The sequence below is a fragment of the Rhinoderma darwinii genome, chromosome 3 (genome assembly GCF_050947455.1).
Source record: "Rhinoderma darwinii isolate aRhiDar2 chromosome 3, aRhiDar2.hap1, whole genome shotgun sequence".
Taxonomy (NCBI): domain Eukaryota; kingdom Metazoa; phylum Chordata; class Amphibia; order Anura; family Rhinodermatidae; genus Rhinoderma; species Rhinoderma darwinii.
In genome coordinates, this window is record NC_134689.1 from 290,394,703 (window position 1) to 290,412,260 (window position 17,558).

General features: G+C 40.8%; 1 protein-coding gene across 2 annotated transcripts; it reads right to left on the reverse strand.

Moving 5' to 3' along the window:
• Window positions 1–1,610: 1,610 nt before the first annotated feature.
• On the reverse strand, window positions 1,611–17,042 carry LOC142749692 (nicotinamide riboside kinase 2-like). 2 transcript variants are annotated; one of them, XM_075858042.1, is made up of 8 exons: window positions 16,810–17,037; window positions 10,617–10,707; window positions 10,164–10,209; window positions 9,852–10,035; window positions 8,526–8,597; window positions 4,301–4,407; window positions 4,134–4,213; window positions 1,611–1,824 (listed from the first exon to the last, which is right to left on the reverse strand). In XM_075858042.1, exons 1-8 carry the CDS (start codon window positions 16,833–16,835, stop codon window positions 1,819–1,821), a joined length of 612 nt encoding a protein of 203 aa, XP_075714157.1. In that variant the 5' UTR covers window positions 16,836–17,037; the 3' UTR covers window positions 1,611–1,818. The 2 variants fall into 2 exon arrangements, with proteins under 2 accessions (XP_075714157.1, XP_075714158.1); XM_075858043.1 differs by lacking the exon at window positions 8,526–8,597 and having other exon boundaries at window positions 16,810–17,042.
• Window positions 17,043–17,558: the final 516 nt, after the last annotated feature.

The following is a 17,558-nucleotide window of genomic DNA, read 5'->3' on the forward strand; positions in this document are numbered from 1 at the left end:
AGCATTGTGGTCAAGGTGACAGACTTTCTTTAAAGAAAATTCTCAATTTACTTTCTAGCAATACTTGGAAAAAAAAAAAAAAAAAAAGGCATTAAAGAGGTTTTCCCATAATCATTTATTACCTATCCACAGGAAGGAGCTAAATATCTGATCGGTGTTGGCAGACTACTGGGATCCCCTTGCCGTTCCTTGGAACCCCATATGAATGGAGCGGTAGTGCGCAGGCTCGACCACTGCTCCATTAATTTCTATGGGGCTGCTGAGCGCTATCCTCAGCAGCCTCATAGAAATGAATGGATCGGTGACTGAAAATGTGCACTACCGCTCCATTCCTATGGGGCGCCCAGGAACGGAAATGTAAGCCCGTTCTCGTGATTGTTGGGGGTCCCAGCGGTTGGACCCTCACCGATCAGATGTTTATCACCTATCCACAGGACAGGTGATAAATATTGATTATGGGAAAACCATTTTAACAAGGGATTGTATTTGAGGAACATAGGTGTTAAAGCAGCCACTGCTATATACGGATACATCAGCTTTACAACAATCTTGCTGCACATGTGGATTCTTAGGTTTAGAAAATTGTGGCCTTCTAGCCACATTTAAGACCCCCACATGAAAGAGGCCTTAAAACACCAAAGCTACAGGTAGTTTAGCTAAAGCACCTTATTCCCGTTACTTTTTTTTTTTTTCCCACCCTACTACATTTAGGTTATAATCACACAACAGTGAAAAAAAAACAGATCAACTGTCAGTTTTTCATGGCCGTTTTGCATCAGTGTGTCTCCAAATTTTCATCCATTTCCAGCCCCTCTTTAGTGGCCGTTTGACTTCCATTTTGCATCAGTTTTTCATGGCAGTTAAAAAAATTTAAAAAAAAAAAACCTGATGAATTTCATTTGTCAGGCTATTTTTGTCCCAACCCCCTGAAAACACCCAAAGGAAAAAGTCACATGTTCACCTAGACACTATTTACAGCCCCGATGTAGGGGATGCCACACAGCCCTACACACTCACCGATGCAGCGCTGTCTTCTTCACCTGTGGTCTCTCGTCTTCGCGGGATCTGCCAAGCCGGCGCCATGTCATCGCCTTCGCAGAACCCGTGAGGACTAGAGACTAGACCTGAAGAAGGCGCTGCATCGGTGAGTGTGTAGGGCATTCAGCGTCATCGTGCCGCTGATAGCCAGCAAGGGAACCAATGATTCCCTTGCCTCTTGAATCCCCATGTCAGATCCGTTTTTAACGGTTGGTACACGTATTGGCAGCCGTTAAAACCGGATCCATTGGACTTCTATGCGGGCCGTGAAAACGGCCAATAGGACAAGTCCTATTTTTTGATGGCCAATATTCACAGGCCCTTAAAAACACGGCAGTGTGAATACACCCATAGAACATAATTTTTCTGAAAACGGCCGTTCAAAAATACGGCCGTCACACGACCATTTTTCACTGTTGTGTGAATGTAGCCTAAGAATATCTGAATTATAGCAAAAAAACAAAACATTTGATATTTGTAATGGATTCGTCAGATTGTACTTGGAAAAGCACTTGAAAACACTTTAGAAAATATAGCTTCATTGTGAAGAATATAATAATTTATGACAATGCTGAAGTAAAATAAATTTTTATTTAAGTGGAGTGCTTTGCTTAAGATTTTATATAGCTTATACTTTATATAAATTAGACAAAATACTTTATAAAATTATTAATGATAAAAACTTTTTGCTAAAAAACCTCCAGATGAAGTGTAAAGCAGGTCTATAAATTATAATCCAAAAGGCATCTCCAGGTGTTAAGGCCACTCGTGTGTTTCCACTTAATTCTGTAACAAGAAAAAAAAAAATATATATATATATATATATATATATGATTACACAAAAGGTTACAATGTTTTATACATGTGGAACGTCATATTGACCAATACAGTTTAAGAGGGATGCCTGTATATTAATCCCATGAGCGTTTACATTCTTTAACTGTACCAGCTCACACCAGCCTTTCATACGAGAACATAGCAAAAAAAAAAAAAGGATAGCAACTGTTACCACAAATACATGCTCGTGTTCCCTTTATGTATTTTCATTAGTAACAATACTAGCTTAACGGAAATAAAACCCAAAAAGCATTTCCCAAACTGCGAGCACTAAGGCCATATTCAGACAGCCATACTGGAGCCCCTTTTTTGCATCTGTTTTATGCCCTCAATCTCCGGCGGACTGCAGGTCAGCTGTGTCTGGGATTTGCGGACGTTTAATTTTTTTTTAACCATATTTAAGTCTGGTTTGTCTTTAATACAGAGCTAATGTTCTATACGGATATTTACAAAGAAAACAACTCATCAATATTACGGATCTGGCCGATTCTTTGCAAAGATTTCTGCGACAGAAAAAAAACAAAAAACGACTATTCCAGTCTTCTGAACGGGGTTGTTTCTGCAGCATGTGCATGGATTTTTGCAACCTTCAGATGAATGGGACAGTCGCAGAAATTTCTGCAACACATCTGCCACTTGTGAATTTATCCCAATACAGATGCAGTATGAGCCGTAATAGGTCTGTGTGGCGGGTGTATTACAGATTTACAATTAAAGGGGCTCTGTCACCAGTTTATCAAATCCCCTTCTCCTATTGAATGTGATCGGCGCTGCAATGTAGATAACAGCAAAGGTTTTTTTTTTTTAAAACTATAATTTTTGCCCAAGTTATGAGCAATTTTATATTTATGCAAATGAGCTTTTCAATGGACAACTGGGCGTGTTTTCTCGTTTTACCAACTGGGCGTTGTGAATAGAAGTGTATGACGCTGACAAATCAGCATCATACACTTCTCATCGTTCCCACCCAGATTCTTTCACTGCAGACATACAGCGTGACGTCACCCACAGGTCCTTCAACATTGTCGTCGGACAAAAAAGATACATCGGCTATAGGCGTCCAAAAGGTTAATATGCTCGTCTCTAGGGAGTTTGCTATGCTTACCTGCACTGTACCCTCTGACGCCTGGAGCTGATGTGTCTTCTCTCTTCCGACGCCAAGGTTAAAGGACCTGTGGGTGACGTCACGCTGTGTGTCAGCAGTGAAAGCAGCTGGCTGGGAATGATGACGTCACCCACAGGTCCTTCAACCTTGGCGTCGGAAGAGAGAAGACAAATCAGCTCCAGGCGTCAGCGGGTACAGTGCAGGGTATGTGCAGGTAAGCATAGAAAACTCCCTAGAGACGAGCATATTAACCTTTTGGACGCCTGGAGCCGATGTATCTTCTTTGTCCGACGACAATGTTGAAGGACCTGTGGGTGACGTCACACTGTATGTCTGCAGTGAAAGATGCTGGGTGGGAACGATGAGAAGTGTATGATGCCGATTCGTCAGCGTCATACACTTCTATTCACAACGCCCAGTTGGTAAAAACAAACACAATACACGCCCAGTTGGAAAAACGAGAAAACACGCCCAGTTGTCCATTGAAAAGCTAATTTGCATAAATATAAAATTGCTCATAACTTGGGCAAAAATGATCGTTGTTCAAAAAAAAACGAATAAAAAAAAACTTTGCTGTTATCTACGTTGCAGCACCCATCACATTCAATAGGAAATAGGGATTTGATAATCTGGTGACAGAGCCTCTTTAAGCTTGTGTGAACCTTGCCTAACCCTCGTCCTGAAAAGGGAATCTATTAAAAGGGTATTTCAGTTTCAGCAAGCAAATAAAGTGTTTTCATTTTATAATTATAAATCCTGCAATTTCCTGTTTTTTCTCTCCTTTATTATCCATGGAGTGGGGGGGTTAAGGTATCCATCTCCTTTTGGAGATATTTCTGATGAATACATTGTATTTAGTATTTACATTTTGTAAAAGTAAAAGATTTAAAAAAATAATAATTTTATAATAAGAATCTGCTTTTTCCTAATATACTTTGTGTATCCTTGTGGTTTTCAAGATCTCTGCTTGCAGAATAGAAGCTTCATGGTTTACCTCCAGAGGATAAAAATATGTCCTGTCATGTGCTAAACACACAGGTTATTGGCTCGGTGATCATCCCATGACCAGGAGAGATTTTCATCTGTTAACCAGTGTCACACAAGTTTGACAAATTAATCCATTCTTTTTGAAGATGGATTATAGGGCAGTTACCTTGCAGTTTATCAAATTCAGCACATCTCCATGCACTCTGTTAAACAATTCTTCCCTTGAATTTGTCCCATCAAGTTGTTCTATAAAAAAAAATACATATTTCATTTTTGTGACCTAAAATATTTGCATTTGTTGGATTCCTAGACGCATAAGAAATGAACACTTACCCACGATTACATTCATTTTTTCCATGATACTTTTGTGCTTCACATACATTGGCCAGACATGGCCATCAAAAAGTCCGGGTGGATCTGGAACTGTATAATTTCTGGAGCTGTAACAAATGGAACATCATTGGGAATCAGAAGGGGCTACAGTAGTAAAAATAAATAAATAATAATTTAATTAAAAAAGGAGCTGAACCATGCTCTGGCTTGAAAGAATGATGCAATGAGCATAGAGCGGATATATCTATTCAGGGAAGCCCATGGACGATCTGACTTCACATACCAGAATTAGGGTATGTGCACACACACTAATTACGTCCGTAATTGACGGACGTATTTCGGCCGCAAGTACCGGACCGAACAGAGTGCAGGGAGCCGGGCTCCTAGCATCATACTTATGTACGATGCTAGGAGTCCCTGCCTCGCTGCAGGACAACTGTCCCGTAGTGTAATAATGTTTTCAGTACGGAACAGTTGTCCTGCAGCGAGGCAGGGACTCCTAGCATCGTACATAAGTATGATGCTAGGAGCCCGGCTCCCTGCACTGTGTTCAGTCCGGGACTTGCGGCCGAAATACGTCCGTCAATTACGGACGTAATTAGTGTGTGTGCACATACCCTTACTCTGCTAGAATGCCATACAGTCATCTACAAAAGACAGAAAGTAGCCTGAAGGATCTCTGTGACAATAGATGGCACACTATGGAGATCTGCTGTCGTCACATAAGGCAGACATTGAACAGCTTAGGCTATGTTCACACTCTTCACAAAAAACAGTGGAAAATACGGAGCTGTTTTCAAGGGAAAACCGCTCCTGATTTTTAGCCGTTTTTGGAGCCGTAAAAAACGCCCCATGGGAACGGAATGCTGTTTTTCCCATTTAAATCAATGGGCAGACGTTTGGAGGCGTTCAGCCTACGTATTTTCAGCCGTTTTTCAGGGGTTTACCACCCGAAAAATAGCTGTGTGAACATAACCTTAGACAAATTCCAGCTGATACTTCCTACTGCAGAAAGCCAGAGGCAGCACTGGCTTCAGACAAGGATTTCAAGTGAGAATTTACGTGAAAAGCTTTGGTTTTCAGTTTCCTTCGTAATTACACGGTGGTTGGCAAATCCCAGTAAAACTACTTATATGGCTTCCGACAGTCACACAATGTGTTGGGTCCACTAAATGTTTGCAGAACAAGACATAAGTCCTGCTGGTAATGTGCAGGTTTATATAGTCAGAGAATCTGCAAGGTCCATGAACTATAGGCTTTAAGTAAATAATCTCTGTTTAGATGGGTCATTGTGTGTGTCCATCTAAGAGGAATACCATTTAACGGCTAGTAAAACTAAAATTATAGTAGCATTTGGCAAGGCTGTCAGGTGTTGCATGATAGTGCGAGTTTAGAAGAGTTGAAAAACCTAAATAAAAAGAAATAGTTAAAAAATAAAAAAAATTCTATTAAGTAACATCTGAAAGTAACAAAAGGGATCTGGAACACATTAAAGATTATACGCAGGCGACTCTTGTTACGGATATTAAGCAAACCCACGATCCGCACAGAAACTATATCATAGTAACTATTCTGAATTGCACATTTTCCTAGAACACACAAATTATCTACGATTGCAATTTTGCCTCATTACCCATCTCTAGTGTTCCTCAGGACAGACATCTGAATTGTACATGTACATTACCAGAAGCGATGCATCACGCAGATAACACCTCTGAATCAGACCAGTGCCTTGGACTACACATTTTTTGCCTGTTTCCCGAGTGATAAGAAAGCACGTGTGTTCTATACTATTCTGGTACATAATGTCCGGAGATCGGAAAGTTCACCCAGTCACATTATTTTACACTGGCCCAAGGAATGACTAAGCAAGACTTAACACTCTGCTAGAGCTGATGGAAACTAATCTTTTTGCAGGAAAATACACACTTCGAAAAAGGCTCAACCAAATGAAATTTCAAGCCGACAGTTCCTAACACAGTAAGAAATATGTTGTTCACTTATGGAACAACACACATTTACTCAAAAGAGGACACGTGATGCGAATAACTGGCGCTAATAAACAGCTATTTATAGATTATGTAAGGAATGTGATCACTCGCAGCAGTATTTCATACATAAGCCCCCACTAAGCTGAGACACTCACCACTCGCAGACATGGATCTAGTACAGGGGCCGCATTGCTAGAATGCTGACAGCACAGGGCCTCACCTTCCTGTCCACTAGCAGCTGTCTCCTGTGATATATTACCGCTAACATTAACTCTGTGAATGCCAGAATCACTATCAGTGTACGGTTATCACTGCTTGCCAATAAACATGATCAGATCATTAACCCCCTCACGCACCACGACATAATAAACTGTCGTGGTGCGGGGGTTGATGTATGTAGCGGGCACACGTGCTGTGCCTGCTCTATTTGCTGGAGGCGTCAGCTGTGTTTTACAGCGGACACCCAGGACTAACGGCCAGGAACAGAGATCATGGGAATCACAGCATGGAAGATATAGATGTGGCATGGAAGGCTGTGGTATTAGAGTGCTAAAAGTTAGTCATTTCGAATAACTCCTGGGGGACATACAGCTGGCATGAAAAGATGCTGTATTGGAGTACTACAAGTTAGTCATTCAGTTTACATCCTATTTCCAGCAGTCTCACAGCCTCAATAACTCTGCATTCAGGGAGTCAACAGCATAAAAGATATACAAGTTCCTTCTATCTCTTCCAAACAGTCTAGTCTGAACTATCTTGGAAGCGCTCTGAAAAGAGCGTACTACTAAGTTATCTGCTTCTAAGTTTATCCTGTCACTATAGTCAAGTTATCTTTAGCCTCTCCGACATGTTCTACCCTGCATTCAGGGAGAGTCAGGCTAAACATACAGTCATGTATACAGGTGCAGTGCAATGGCTATGAACTTCTATATCTTTTATGCTGTGATCCCCTGAATGCAGGGTTAATGAGGCTGTAAGACTGCTGGAAATAGGAGATAAACTGAATGACTAACTTGTAGTACTCCAATACAGCAGCTTTTCATGCCAGCTGTATGTCCCCCATGTTGTAATTCCCTGAATGCAGGGTTGATGTGGCTAAATAACTGATGCAAACAGGAGCTGTGTTAGTCGTTTAACTAATAATGTTCCAATACAGGAGTCTTCTTTGCCAAGTACATGTTTTTCATGCTGTGAATCCCTGAAAACATTGTGAACGTGGCTGTCGGACTGATAAAAACAGGAGTTATACGAAATGACTAACTATTAGTACTCTAATACCACAGCCTTTCCCGCCACACATCTCCCATGCTGTGATTCCCTGAATGCAGGGTTAATCTGGGTGTTGGATTGATGAACATAGGAGCTGAACCAAATGACTAACTGGTAATGCTCTAACACAACAGTCTCTCATGTCACTAGCATTTGTATGTTAATAAACTACAAATAGAAATATCTGTTATAGACGATTAGTGTAAAATGAGCAAGCACTGAATGACTGGAATGGTGCTTAATAATAGGTTTTTTAAGCTCTCTACTTCTAAACACACCCACCATTGGGGTAATCGTGAATACAAGCATATCCCATGGACTAGGGACCTCATTCATTTATTTGTGAACTTTAAGTCACCATTTTTGTTGATTTTGAAGCATACTCCATAAAAGTAATTTATTAATATTAGTGGAAACAATATTCCGTTGATTAATTTTTGCAACAGGGTCTAGTGAACCAATTTTTGGTTGATAACTAGTGACTTTAAATGGTGCGGATAGAAACTACAACTCCTCCCGCTTAAAATAAGCCCTCACACCATTATTGACTGAAAAGTAAAAAGTTATGGCTCTCGGAAGACGGGGAGAGAAAAACGAAAAAAAAAAAAAAAAAAGCCTCAGTCTCGAAGGGGTTAATCACTGACTTACACTTAACACTTTCAAAGGCATAAATGGACAACAGACATCAAGTCCTGTCCACATTTAGATCACCCATCCCATGGGCACCCCTGCAATAATCCAGTCATTAAATGGTCATTAGATAGAAGACAGAGAATATTCTGGAAAATACACCCTCTCTGACTGATAACGCATTGTTTCTGGAAGGACATAACACAATCTGGCAATGATAAAAGTCCAAAAAAGAAATTCCAGAATGGAACACGCAGAAAAGGAATACTAAGCTCCAATTACTTGCAGAACACGAGTAGTTCATGTAAAAACACACAAACAAGTGAATTTAATACCTCCTTCTCCTCTTGCATTCATCGTAGGGTATCGAAATAAAATAACGGTGTGTAAATAACTCAGTCAGTGGTCTGCAATGTAAAAAATAAAAATACTAATATTTCTACAAACTCTAGAGGGCAATAAAACACGGTGTATTAATACAAAGCTAGTATGTACATTGGATATAAAAAGTCTACACACCCGTTAATATGCCAGGTTTTTGTCATGTCAAAAATTCAGTACAAGAGGAATCATTTCAGAACATTTTCGACCTTTAACCCGTTAGTTGCTGCCAATACGCCTTTTCGCGCCGGCCACTAAGGGCTTTATTCTGATGCATACGCCTTTTCAAGGCGCAGCATCAGAATAAATAAACAAAGCAGGGAGCCGTTAAATCTCCCTGCTCCCAGAGGTAGCCGAGGGCTGGGGGCATCCCTGCTGGAACGAGTGATTTCGATATAAATATAACCCCGCATTGAGTGGTTTTGGAGAGAGGGAGGGAGCTCCCGCTCTCTCCTACCGACACCCTGCGATAAGATCGCCGAGTGTCTGTGTCTCCGACGGCAGCCGGGGGCCTAATAAAGGCCCCCAGGTCTGCCTGTAGTGAATGCCTGCTAGGTCATACCAGAGGCGTGTAGACTTTATCTCCACTGTATGATCTAGGATTACATCCAAGTTTGAGAACTACAATCTCCATTTAAGAACAGAGAATGCATTTATTAGTTGAACGGTACAAACATTTTATATTCCCACCTATTTTCATACTAGAATATAGCATAATAGATTCAAGGAATTTCTGAATATTTAGGGGAAGAGCCCAAACATTAAAGAAATAAACAAGCAACGCAGGATAAATATCCACAAATTATAGAATCGATTGGGTCCTTGGGCACACAACTTTCTATGGGACCCATACTGTACCTTCTTTTTTCTCAAATTTATAAACTGGCTTTTTCTCATGGATTAATATGGAATCCTTGAAAAAAAACAAGTGTGATATGCTCCAATGCATTCTGTATTATGGTGGTGTTCTCACCTAGAGGCATTGCCCCCACAATGATGCATAGGGTGACACACAAAGGGACTATGGGTTCAAATGATAAAATTGCTTCTAGGGTAGAATACAGTGCCACAAGGAGGCACGCTTATGGGTCCACAATATGGAGAGGAAGGCACTACTTGTGCCACTATACATACTTTGCCATGTGCAGGAGCCCTTATCAGTAGAGCATAGCCTATGTCCTGCTAGCAGGGGTTAGATATGGTTACTCCGTGCCTTTAATAAATGGGAATCTGCATCCTTTCAAACAATATATGATCCCCCACAGCAAAAAGATACTTACTCATAGGTGTAAAGTAGAAAACCTTCCACAATCAGGATACGACACATCTCCTGCGCCTCAAGTCCTGTAGAGGTGTCACTATCTGGACTGTTGTTAACGCCATGAGACCGCTCAAACTTCACAGGATCCTTTTTCCAGGCAGTGATGGTTTCAACCATAGCTTCAATATCCAAAGCACTGATCACTAGAAAAGAGCAAAAAAACTAATTGTTAAGATTGGTTGAATAATCCAAGGTACTCCCTCATGTATTTTCTAGTGCATTCCACCTTCACCAGTTATGTAAAGGGAGTGAAGCTGCAGCACCTTCTTACCATCATACTGCTTGAAACCATCTTCAAATTTGATCTGGTCCTGAGGCTGAAAGAGTGATCAAAAAAGAAAAGTATGCAAGAGCATTGTCTATATGAAACACAGCAGACTGAAAAGAAAAACATGCAAACAGTGCTAGTCGATTTTCCAGCATGCATATGGCAGAACTCTTCATATTGTATACGCCTTTATATTTTCTAAGTCTATGTATCCCAAAAAATTAGGAAAGCAAAAACTATAAAGTGGAAGGATTGTGAAGCAAATGAATACATGCCACCATAGCAATATAGTGGTTGCCACTGGAATTAGAGGTGTCACCTACATACTGAAGTGCTAGTTGCAATAACTAATATACAGATATTCAAATGGCAGAAATTCCCCAAATGTCCAATTATAGTGGGGCACGAATGTAATTTCCTTATGAAGATATCATACATAAAATTCACATTATCTACCTTAAAGAAGTCATCTTGATGTACAACGCAGCAGTTGGGTAGATTTTTTATTAATCGGTCTGTCAGTGTGGTCTTCCCACCGTTGGTAACGCTGAAAGAAATATCGAGCTGAGATCAGTATATAGTTGTATTATTTTACAGTAATGTACAATCTATTCTTTGCACACCAGAGTTCTCCAGGACCGAATGAACAAAGTTTATTTACTAGAGCCAGGACATGATACAGTGAGCATCGATTTCAGGAACACAGACTACAGAAGTTGCGCTTTTTGGTTACATGCAGAGCGTCCATGGATGAGGAACAAATATTACGTACATATTGCTCATCCATGGATATAGCGGATATAAATACAGGAGGCCCTGGAGCTTCGACCCCTGAACACAGCACTCAGAGCGGACACGCAAGATATTGCAACTTTTAGACTGGGTTCACATGTCACAGTCAAAACCCATTCTTTTTTTTGGTCATGAAAAAAACACGCGTTTTGACCGTGACCTGTGAACGCAGCTTAAAGCACTTACTGTGATCAATAAAACTTTAATGACATAGTCCTTGATAGTTCCTGAAATACTAAAATTGTATAAAAGCCTATTTTTTCCCCTTATTCATAACTGGATCTACAATAGTTTTGCTAAACTTAAATGAGATCTAAATCAAGTTCAGTAGAACTGTGGGAGCTCCAGTATAGCAGCCATAATGTGGCCTTACTAGCAAAACATACTTTTTTCATACTATATTCTCTTAAAAGATTACTTATTTTATACAATATATTGGGTTATAATTGATAAATGAAACACCACATACTACTCTTTAGTAAATATCAAAGATATCAAATAAATTTTTCTAATCTAGATTAAGGGAAAAAAATAGCCTCATATTTAAAAAGGTTGAAAAGAGAAATCTGTTACAAGACTTTCCTTCACTGCCTTGGGCCAGTTTTACACAGTCCAAACACCTCCCTCCCCAAAGTTATACTGAACCAAATTTAGCTCACCATTGGGTTCTATTGTATTCTAAAGCTATATTCACATCATGCCTGAGATGTACATCTGATGTGCCCATAGACTTTAATACTTAAACATATGCCAAAAGTGTCTTTTTTGTACAAGTTTGGCCAATAAATAGGATCACACAGCCCCAACTATAGTGAAAAAAAGAATAGTCAACTGTACTTTTCAATACAAGTGTATTAAAAAACATTAGGGTACATCACACAGCTTTTTTTTTTATGACAGATGTATACAGTACACATACAGATGATTGTGTCTGGTCATAGGTACCACAAACGAGGTGTGAATTTAGCATAAGTTCAGTAAAGCGTGGCGGGGGTCCCGGTGTCACGGCCATAATGCAGACATTACAACATGGCGTTATTATGGCTGTGTGAAACCGTCCTAACTATCAAAAACCCCTTAACACAAACATGGCATGGCCAGGCCAATGGTGGTCCAAAGCCATGACAACACTGACACTACCTACTATATTTTTAACTTTAAACTGCAAAAAAAATAAAACAAATTCTGAGATCATTAGAATTTGAAAACAAAAATGGAAGGTGCAAAATTCATCACTTTAACTGGGATCAGGTTATATGTGAAGATCTTTGTACTGAATTATAGCAAGAAACCTCAGCAAGTATTATTATACATTAGTGGGAAATAAAGAGGATAAAAACTCAGAAACCAAGTAATAATGAGCCAAAACAATCAGAGATGATCAACGTAATAACACTTATCCGACATTGTTAAAACGGAGACTGACGGTTGATAGATGTTGTGCCATCTGTAGAGTTGTGATGGGCAGACACTGACCATACAGGTCCAAGATCACAATCAATATGTGTATAGCTAGTCAGGCTCGGTGGAAGAACTTGACGTGGAGGAACTCGGCAGTGGAGACACCATTGTCTGGATTTCCTCATAGGAATCAACAAGCAATAACTCATTGTCCTGCAGCCTAGTTACACAGTCAACATTTTCCTGAGTGTCTCTGCAGTAGATCTTGATACTACAATGACTGCTGTACTTGGGTTTTATCCTTGTAAAGGTTGTATTGTGTATGTGATCCACGGAATAGAAGAAGATTGCTGGATTACACTGTTCCTACACAACAAAACTACACTCCTGTGCCCCAAGAAAAACGAGGGAAGAGAAAGAGTCATCAAGGCTTGCCCAGGTGTCACCACCCTCTTGCCACAGAAATGACGTGTGGATTAACCCATTAATGACCAGGCCTGAAAGGTCCTTAATGACCAGCTGAATTTTGTCCGTTTTTGCCTCTCCAAATTTCAGTAGCCATAAATTTTTACTTTTTCCATTGATGTGTCTGTATGAAGCTTTGTTTTATGCACGTGAAATGTTGGAGTTTTTTCAACCCAGTTTGGGGCTACATATAAATTACTATTTATTTAATTCATTTTTTGGGATGCATATAGAAAAAAAAAGGGATTTTCTGAATTATTATTATTTTACACTTTTCATATTTTAGACTAAATAACCTTGTAAATAAATTAATTGGGTTATTACGATTGTGTGGATACCCAATATGTGTAGGTTTTTTGTCACTTTTTTTATTCACTTTTTATTTTTTTTTAACCCATTACGGAATAACTATTTTACAACTGGTTTTTATACTTCTGTATGCTAATACATTATCTTCTGTGTCTCTGACACTGTCTGACAATGGCAATAGTAGTGTGCGCCAACAACAGGCTTACAGAACTGACTGCAGAGCGTTCCCCCATCTCTGATCATGAGGCGATCAAAGGGGGGAGTACCCTTTGATCATTCTACAGTCACGGACTGCAGCGATCAACTGGTTAAACGGTCCCGGCCATACTCAAGAGGCTTTTCTAAGAACAGGTGCTGTTAGTAATAGATCCTGCATAGAGAATGGGCGCTGACATTAGTCTTTTCCACAGAAAAACCAAAAGACGTTGATGTAGATTTGGGAGCTGCACCGCCTGCCGTCAAAAGACAGTGTGCGGTCATTAAAGGGTTAACCCCTTAGTGACCACTAATAAGCCTTTTTACGTGATTCACTAATGGGCTTTAGGCTAGGCTGACGCCTTTTCACGTCAGCCTAGTCTAAGTCCTGCACGGGAGACGCCGGGGCTCTGCTGTCTGATGACAGCTGAGCTCCTGCTCCAACGCCCGCGATCGAAGTTTACTTCGATCGCGGCCGTTTAACCCGTTAAATGCCGCCGTCAATAGCGACCGCGGCATTTAACTTTGTTTACAGAGGGAGTGCGCTCCCTCTGTCACCCATCGACGGCCCGCGAATGCAATCGCGGGTCTCCGATGGGGTGTCATGGCAGCCGGGGGACTGATAAAAGCCCCCAGGTCTGCCCTGGACATATGCCTGTTAGGACGCGCCGGAGGCAAGTCCTAACAGATTGCCTGTCAGATTTACACTGACAGGCAATAATGCTCTGGTATACGAAGTATACCAGAGCATTATAGCAGCGATCGGAAGATCGCACAGTAAAGTCCCCTAGTGGGACTAATAAAATAAGTCAAAGTGAAATAAAGATTATTAATAAAAAGTACAGTAAAAAAAAAACAAAAAAAAAAAACATTTTTTTCCATAAAAAGTGGTTTTATTTAGTAAAAGTGTAAAAAAAAAAAAAAAAAAGTACACATATGTGGTATCGCCGCGACCGTAATGACTCCATTAATAAAGTTAATATGTAATTTAAACCGCAAAGTGAACACCGTAAAAAAAACGCAAAAAAACTATGGCGAAATTGCAATTTTTTTTCCATTGCCCCCCAAAAAAGTCATAATAAAAATGAATCAATAAGTCCCATGTACCCCAAAACAGTACCATTCAAAACTACGTCTTGTCCCGCAGAAAACAAGCCCAAAAAATCACTACATTGATGGAAAAATAAAAAAATTACGGCTCTTGGAAAGCGACGAGGCAAAAACAAATAATTTTAGTTCAAAAGTGTTTTTATTGTGCAAAAGTCGTAAAACATAAAAAAACCTCTACATATGTGGTATCGCCGTAATCGTACCGACCCATAGAATAAAGGTAACATGTTATTTACGTAGCATAGTGAACGGCGTCAATTTAAAAACGCATAGAACAATGGCGGAATTTCAGTTTTTTTTATAATCCCCCCCAAAAAGGTTAATAAAAGTTAATACAAAAATTATATGTACCCAAAAATGGTGCTATTAAAAAGCACAACTAATCCCGCAAAAAACAAGTCCTCATACAACTATGTAGACAATAAAAATAAAAAGGTTATAGCTCTTTGAATGAGACTATAGAAAAACGAATAAAATAGCTTGGTCATTAAGGCCTAAAATGGGCTGGTCACTAAGGGGTTAAACACGGGGAAAACAAAATTCGTAAATATTATGAGATGTGACGTTTATAAGGAAAATATAGGTATTATTATTTATGATAAATGGGGCAGGAGGATAAATGCCACCATTGAGTTTATACACATAAATGAGAACATAGTAGGAGATTATATTCGGCAGGTGGCATCTCGGGTACGAAAAATTCATACATTGGAGCACGTTCACACAGGTGTATTCGGCTCTGTTCACATTTTCATTGGATTGAAAGCTTTATTTGGAGGCTTTGTTGCAAATTCCATCAGAATTCACAATAGGAATAGCACTAGACTTCTTCCTCTAAGGGCTTCTCCACATGTCACGGATTTAATGCAATACATTTTCGCAGCATTTACGCATCAACTAGCAGAAAATCTGCAACATTTCATGCATGTTTTATGCAGAAAACAGTGTGATTTTTGGTGCATTTTTTCAAGGGCTGTGTGACGGTGATATTTCTGCTTCCTGTGATGTCATTTCCACCTCCTGTAAGAGTTTCCGCAGCACATCAGAAAAACGCAGAAAATCAATCCACTTTCCGCAGCAATAATTGACACGCTGCAGAACTAAAATGACGCACCGCAGGGGACTGAAATTTTCCACAGCGTTAAATCTCGGAAAATATGCAGCAACAGAAGAGGCTCTGTTCACATCTGTCAGAGGCTCCGTCAGGGCCCGACATCGCAGCTCTGGTGAAAAATGCATGCTGCGCTATTTCCTCTGGTCAAACGACAGACACCCTCACGGAAACCCAACAAAAGTCAATGTTTCATCGGCACCGTTAGGGTATGTTCACACGGCGGGGGTCCGTAACGGCTGAAATTACGGGGATGTTTCAGCCTGAAAACATCCCCGTAATTTCAGCCGTACCGGCATGTGCAGGCGCTTGAACGCCGCGTCAAATACGGCCGTAATTAGCGCTGCTATTCATTGGAGTCAATGAATAGCGGCTCCAATTACGGCCAAAGAAGTGACAGGTCACTTCTTTGACGCGGGCGTCTATTTGCGCGCCGTCATTTGACAGCGGCGCGTAAATATACGCCTCGTGTGAACAGACAAACGTCTGCCCATTGCTTTCAATGGGCAGATGTTTGTCAGCGCTATTGAGGCGCTATTTTCGGGCGTAATTCGGGGCAAAAACGCCCGATTTACGTCCGTAAATAGGCCGTGTGAACATACCCTTAGTGTCATGCGATAGCCCCGGAACTTCCGTTTTTTCATTTTTATGTTTCTATGTCGGGACAGAAGAACGGAAAAACTTAGCCGCGATGTGAACAGAGCCGGACGCGCTGTTCACATCTGTGTTGTGGAATTCCATTGTTAATATGGGAATGCAGGAAGCAACAATGGATACCGCCAGCGGAACCCATTGACTTAGATAGGTTCCGTCGGAGTGGCCGTCGTTTTACAAGAAACAATAGCGCAGCATGCAGCATTATTGTTTGTGGTAATTTCTGCCGGATCTGCGACGGAGCCCCCAACACAGAGGTGAATAGAACCCAAAATGAGTCAGTCACATATTTTGTTATGTAGTTTTGCAGATGAAACGCACATCAGAAATACCGCCACATGAAGGTGCCCTCTTCGCACAATCTGATGCCATCATGGCAGCCAGAGTTGTAATTACACTGCAGGACAACATTGCTACTGACTTCAGGAAAAATGCCACACAACTTGAATTAAAGTCACATACTAAAGTAATTTAGCTCTAGACTTAGTTATGGAAGACAAAAGCACCAGGCAGGCTGGGCTTTGTAGTTCACCAGCAAAGTCACTATAAAGCAAGCAGCTGTTTGAAGATCCTCGAATTTTTTATTTATTTTACGCATGCGCAATAACTTACCCGCCAATACCCACGATGAGCTTCATGTCTCTATTCACCACAATGTACACTCGCGTAAAAATAAAAAAAATAAAAGATGGAAAGTAGTAACCCTAGAGAATCGCAGAAGGAGACGGAGTTAACGTCAACTAGTTAAAAAAGCTTCCATTGCGAAGAGAGCAGCGCACAGCTCGGTCTGTCACACAGAAGGGCTCGCCGGGAAAGGACGATACTGGGCTGCTGCAAGAGCGCGGGAGGCACCTCTGATCCCGTCATTGGTCACCTAGCGGGATAGAGGAGGAGCAACGTGACGTCATCGTCACTTGTCAATTGCGGAGGGACGCTTGTGCCATGTTCTCTAGCGGGGCTGTCACAGGACGGGATTGTCATAACACTGCGTGACGCACAGAAATCTTCTAGTGATTGCCAGGAACAGTCCCGCAAACTGGTCACAGACAGTCCCGTTCCTGCACTACTGACCTCCCGAAGCATCGGGATACACACACAAATAGTTTTTTCTTCACAGCGCTGTTTACGTTAACGTCTTTCATTACCATCAGGGCTCCGGTGTTTTTTACGTCAAAAATAGAGTACTTTGTGGTGTTATTCTTGCCATAAAAAACACCGACAGCCCGAAATTGACCGGTCAGGATTTGTCATTCCAGTTATACAGTAGCTCAGTTAACCTCTTAACATACAGACGATGCTAAAGTTAGTTTCTTATCCAAGGGGAAAGTTTTGGTTTTTTTCCTGGTTCAGTAACTATGTAG

What these genes read in the sequence shown, in the direction of transcription:
- LOC142749692 (XM_075858042.1), bottom strand. Translation starts at nt 16,835, where the DNA reads ATGAAGCTCATCGTGGGTATTGGCGG. An exon ending in TTTCTACTTTACACCTATGA is followed by an intron (nt 8,598 to 9,851) that starts GTAAGTATCTTT and finishes TTTACATTGCAG; the next exon opens with ACCACTGACTGAGTTATTTA. An exon ending in GAATGCAAGAGGAGAAGGAG is followed by an intron (nt 4,408 to 8,525) that starts GTATTAAATTCA and finishes CATTTGTTACAG; the next exon opens with CTCCAGAAATTATACAGTTC.